The following is a 5,445-nucleotide window of genomic DNA, read 5'->3' as shown; positions in this document are numbered from 1 at the left end:
AAAAATTTAATTGATTGTTGTGGTTCACTACTTTTTAGAAACTCTCTATTTATTTATTGTCTAATGTAGGTATTATCTCAATTTTGATCTATTGAAATGCATTCTTATTGACTACATCGAAGTTACTAACTATTAATGTTGTTGTTGTAACCCGCCGGGACCTGCTTGTGTAGTCCCTTTGGGGGTGGTCGAACGGCACTTGGTCGTCTTTGACGAGTGGCTCCGGGACGTAGACCCGGCCGTTCTTGGAACCACTAACTATTAATCCTTAAATCCGATAGACTTTTTATTTTCTTTTTACTTATTAAGCATTTTATTATACGTATAAAAGTTGATTAAAATTTTGAATTTTTTATTTTTAGCTGGTTGGCATATTGGGTATTGTTTATGGAGTTCTTATACTCAATAGTATTGGTACTATTGTCGTCGATGGACAAACTGGTTTCCCACCGCAGGCTATTATGCCAATAGGTCTGATAACAATTTCCTCAATTGTTGTGTTCATATCCTTCCTTGGCTGCTGTGGTGCAATACGTGAATCTGTCTTCATGACAATGACCTATGCTGTCTTCTTATTGATTTTGTTATTACTGCAGTTAACTATCATCGTATTGTTGTTCACGAATAAGGATAAATTTTTAGATGCCATGGGTGATGTTATCGACAAAGCTTGGGAACAAGACTCTCGTGAAAATGGAATATTTGATGCTATACAAAAATCGGTAAGATATTTTAAAATATTTTGTGGTTGTATGATTTTGATGGTAATTATATTCCATTTTTTTTTAATATTTAGTTACACTGCTGCGGTAAGAATGGCATAACTGACTATATTACTAATCTGCCAAATGTACCAAAAAGTTGTTGTGAGGGAGGAAACTGCCTTAATCCACTTAACGTCTACGGTGGTTGTCGCAGCAAATTCCAAGAATTTATGTCTGGCAGTACTGACCTCGCTAGACACGTTGGCTTGGGCCTTATTGTAGTTGAGGTAAGTGTAAATAAAATATTCTATTTGTTGTTGTTTTATTGAGCTTCTGTCAAGCGTGTAGTCCTTGAATTGAAATCAATGTGAATAACATACATTTTTGATTTGATTAATTTCGTTGTTAATGAATTTATTTATGTCCTTTCAGCTTGTTGGCTTCATTTTCGCCTGTTGCTTGGCTAATAATGTGCGCAACTACAAACGACGAAACGTCTATTAAGAATACTCAAATCGAATCCAAATAAAAAGCCATTCTCATTTTTTGTAATTTTGTCGTAACGCACATAAAATAATTATAAAAAATAATAATAACAAATAAGAAGAAAATTCGATACAAAAATTTAATACAAATGAAATATTTTTAAGCTATAGTGCAGGAAATTTTAAAACATTGTTAGTTTATACAAAGAAATAAAATTTCTAAATTGTTAAAGGAAAAACCAAGTCCTTATCCTTAAAATAAATGCACACTAAATTAAAAGTCAACAAATAATAATTTATAATGTATTTTAACAATTCTTTTGTAACTTTACTTTACCAAACAATCATGCATAAATAATTAAAAAAAAATATATATTAAAAATTAAGTGTGTACTACGAGTGCATAACATCGAATATAAATTAATGTAAGGAATATTACATATTCCATATTAACGAACAATAATAATGTTAATCCTTACAGAAACTTCATTTATAAATGTTTATATACAATTTATTTACTATATTATTATTGATATTATATATATATATAAATTATATGTGTACAAGTATTTTCTACTAAATGTTGTAATATGTTAAATAATATTATGACCCAAATATTTGATTGTTAGGACACAAACGAAAAAAAAAAATATGTAGACGTTTTTATATTTTGAATCTCCTTTATACCTTAAACATAATGTAAACTTTTCCAAAATATTTAATAAATTGAAGATACCATTAAACTATTATTACAAACAGGACATATGTGTTTCAAATTACATTTTCCTACTTTCGAATAAGTTTAGTAAATGTGTTGTTAGAACCAGGTTTTAAAAGGTTTGCTTTAAATTATAGGCTGTTATAGTGTTTTTAAGTAAAATTACACAAAAGAATAATGTAGTAAAAATGAAATATAAAAAAACAATTTTCGTTTTGTTTGCTATTGATTTAGGAAGACCAGAGTAGTAAAATTATTCAATAAAATTATTAAGTCTAGTTGTATCGAGAACAACTAGTATATATAACAAAAGGTTCCACGCCATATAAAATAAATGTCCACAAAAATTTTGACCGTTTGATCGAAATCCAATCTACAATATATCTTCATTCATATGTACACTACAAACACGGTTGCCACTTATGGTACTTTAGTACCAAAATTGGTACTTTTTTTTCCGTTTGGTACTCTGGTACTCATGTTCAAAAAATGGTACATTTTCGGCGACCCAACTTTATTGTGGATATTGTATTGTTTTATACTTTTTGTACATTTTATATAAATTGTATTTTCTTATAAAAAGACAATAGAAAAATTTTGGACCTTTTTTACAGAAATGGTACCTTTTTAAACCAATTTTGGTACAGAAAAAAATTTTCAAGTGGCAACCGTGACTACAAATCAAAGTACACAGGGACAGAGAGAGAGAGAAAGAAAAAGAGAGAGAGAAAGAGAGCAAAAGAGAGATAAAGAAAGAGAGAGAGAGTGAGCAAGAGAGAGAGAGAGAAAGAGAGAGAGAGAGTAAGACTGTAAAGCTCTTCTACATATAAAATTAACCATATAAAATGGGATATCTACTAACTACTAAGAGACCATTATGATGATATGTGTTTGAAAGATGAACTTTGGGTAGAAGAAATGCTGTTTTTTGAATTTTTAAAATTGCTCCCGATTTAATGTTTGATGTTGGACATTTCTACGTAAGTTGTCTGTGCTTCTCTCTTTAAAAGCTCAATGCTTTGAATTTCCAAACAACACTAGCAAAATATCGGGTAGTTATGAACTGCTGGAAAAAGAATTGCAATGTACTTAATTGGAATTCTTCACGCACGTTGATATTGCGAAGATTTGTGAATAGAATTCCAAATTAAAATCTATTCAACATAATTAAGTCCATATGTGATTGTGGTTGTTATAGTCAAACATAAATTCACTTTGTTCAGTTTGTATGGGGGCAACGAACGGGACTTGGGTATCTGTAAAGACAGGTACTACCGGAGCATAAACCTAGCCGCTTAGGGTTCTAATATTTTAATATAAGAATATTTTAATTCCAATATCTCACTACATAAACTTAAGCCCAATCAGTTGTTTCGTATCATTTATGCATAAAGATCACAAAATCTGGAACTAAATTAGATTTAAATCTTGTTCCGTATATTTATGCTAACTTTATGTCTAACTCTCACTGATTCGCAACATTCTTTTTGTAAGTTAAGGTTATAGAAGTGACTCGGCCTACTTTCCTTCCACTTGTTTATAAACACTACTAAATGGCATGAACATCTTGCTAGAGCAGACTTTACTATTCTTAACGCCCGCATTCTGAATATCCGGTTTAGAATAGACGTATTTCTATAAAAAAAATTTTAATAATCAGGTAGGGTACTTTAAAACACTGCCATGGAATCATAATAAATCTTTTTAAACATTTTGGTCTCCTTCAAGCAATTAAATGATTAACTCAAATCAGTAATATCAATGAACTTATTCTTGTATGACTTCTATAGGGGTGTATTTTCTTCGTTTTGGAAATGAAAGTATGTAATTGTCTATCTCATAGAAATATATGTATGCAAATTCTAATTCATTCCAAAAAGTTTAAATCAACTGTGATTATCTTAACTAAATCCTTAATACCCAATATTAATATCGAATAAAAATCACTTTTCACCTTTTCATATTAAGGAGTTGGACATAATTTACTTACCCTTAATGGGCATTCGTTGTGACCTAGTTTCATATTAGGCCTTATGGTTACCGCAATTGAATTTTTTTTTATTTTGCACCCACAATTACCCACAACTCAAAGGGCCCCCAAAGCTCTACAAGAAATAAAGCTATTTTTGACAGGACATTAGAAAACATTACTAATATTCAACTTTTATTTGTACACCCTTGAAAAATTGATTTCTATGTCAATGATTTTTTTTGTCGTCAACTATTATTCGCTTGTTAAGCCCTAAATATTCATAATGACCTGATATTAGCTGGCAGTTAGTACCATTTAAGTATATTGTGATATACACATATTTATAAATGAAATACACACATTAATTAAGATAATGAATCTATTCTTAAACTTAATATATAGAATTAAAAAAAATCCATAGAATTTAAAATACAGCATGATAATTACATCAAATCGTTAATATATTTTCCATCGAACCAAAGTTTTTGAACGGTAGCGGTGTTATTATTATCTTAAAGACAGTCCCAATCACAAGAGGTATGTAGTCCTATAACTCGTTGTAATCTCACTTTTTCAGCTGTTTGGTTTAGAAATCCCAATAATTTTTTATCCGTTTTAATCTCCTAACGAATTAACTCTTTCACTGGCGAGATATAACAAGTGCTTAATCCATTCCTACATGCACTGATCTTCATGGCTTTTAAGAGAGTTGCTACTTGTGTCAACTAAACGTAGCTATTTGAGCGTGAGTTTAATTTTATTTTCATTTAAAATAATATGAGTAAAAAGAAATTTTATTAGAAAAAGAGATCTTTTAAGTATGAGTACCCGTAAAGGAGTTTTCTCTTTATACATATATAAAGAATAAGTTGTTTCTACGTCACATAAGTTGTAAATGGCAATTTATGCCCATGTTCCATGAAAGTCTCCATTCACAGTTAATGAATAGTCTCAATATTCTAATCTCGTTTAGGATTGTACCAGCCACATTTTAAGAAAACCTGCAACGAGTGTGGAAATATAAGAATATACTATCTTTAACAAAAGAGAAAAAGGAGTTGCGATGAAATATAACTCCTAAATTATTAAATTTCGATTGACTTTTCAGTTGTTATATTAATATTTCCTTAAAACAAAAAAAAACGAAAAAATTAAAATAAAATAAATAGAAATACCATGTAATAAATGGAATTAGAATTTAATATTACATCTTTTATCTTAGAATTTTCTATAATTACAGTTTAAGATACTACTGGCTTGTACTAGTAAGCAATCTTTTCATCTAACGAAATTATTAAACTATATCAATTCCTTTGACTCCATTGAAAGAAAGAAAGAAAGTATAATAAAAATGCATTAAACTGAGTGAGAATTATTTTTTTTTCAATAGACATTGATATCATCTCGTGCTGATCTAAACGAGGTAAACAGTAATTCGCATACTGTTTAATAAATTTATATGCTACATAACTTTCATCATTAGAGTTTAATATACTGAGTTAGGTGTTTTACACCCAATATATTTATTTTAATATATGTAAAGATTGCATTTGTGTATGACATTTG

At 29.4% G+C, this 5,445-nt stretch overlaps 1 protein-coding gene across 1 annotated transcript; it reads left to right on the top strand.

The window, feature by feature from the left end:
* Positions 1–357: 357 nt before the first annotated feature.
* LOC119684686 (23 kDa integral membrane protein-like) lies at positions 358–1,950 on the top strand. The gene is made up of 3 exons (XM_038098785.1): positions 358–722; positions 797–991; positions 1,137–1,950. Exons 1-3 carry the CDS (start codon positions 462–464, stop codon positions 1,206–1,208), a joined length of 528 nt encoding a protein of 175 aa, XP_037954713.1. The 5' UTR covers positions 358–461; the 3' UTR covers positions 1,209–1,950.
* The last annotated feature ends 3,495 nt before the right edge of the window (positions 1,951–5,445 follow it).

This window comes from Teleopsis dalmanni, chromosome 2, assembly GCF_002237135.1.
Source record: "Teleopsis dalmanni isolate 2A chromosome 2, ASM223713v2, whole genome shotgun sequence".
NCBI classification, from domain to species: Eukaryota; Metazoa; Arthropoda; class Insecta; order Diptera; family Diopsidae; genus Teleopsis; species Teleopsis dalmanni.
The sequence above is the reverse complement of the archived record's forward strand: the minus strand, read 5'-3'. Positions and strand labels throughout refer to the sequence as shown.

What these genes read in the sequence shown, in the direction of transcription:
- LOC119684686 (XM_038098785.1), top strand. Translation starts at nt 462, where the DNA reads ATGCCAATAGGTCTGATAACAATTTCCTCAATTGTTGTGTTCATATCC. An exon ending in TTGATGCTATACAAAAATCG is followed by an intron (nt 723 to 796) that starts GTAAGATATTTT and finishes TTTAATATTTAG; the next exon opens with TTACACTGCTGCGGTAAGAA. An exon ending in TGGGCCTTATTGTAGTTGAG is followed by an intron (nt 992 to 1,136) that starts GTAAGTGTAAAT and finishes ATGTCCTTTCAG; the next exon opens with CTTGTTGGCTTCATTTTCGC.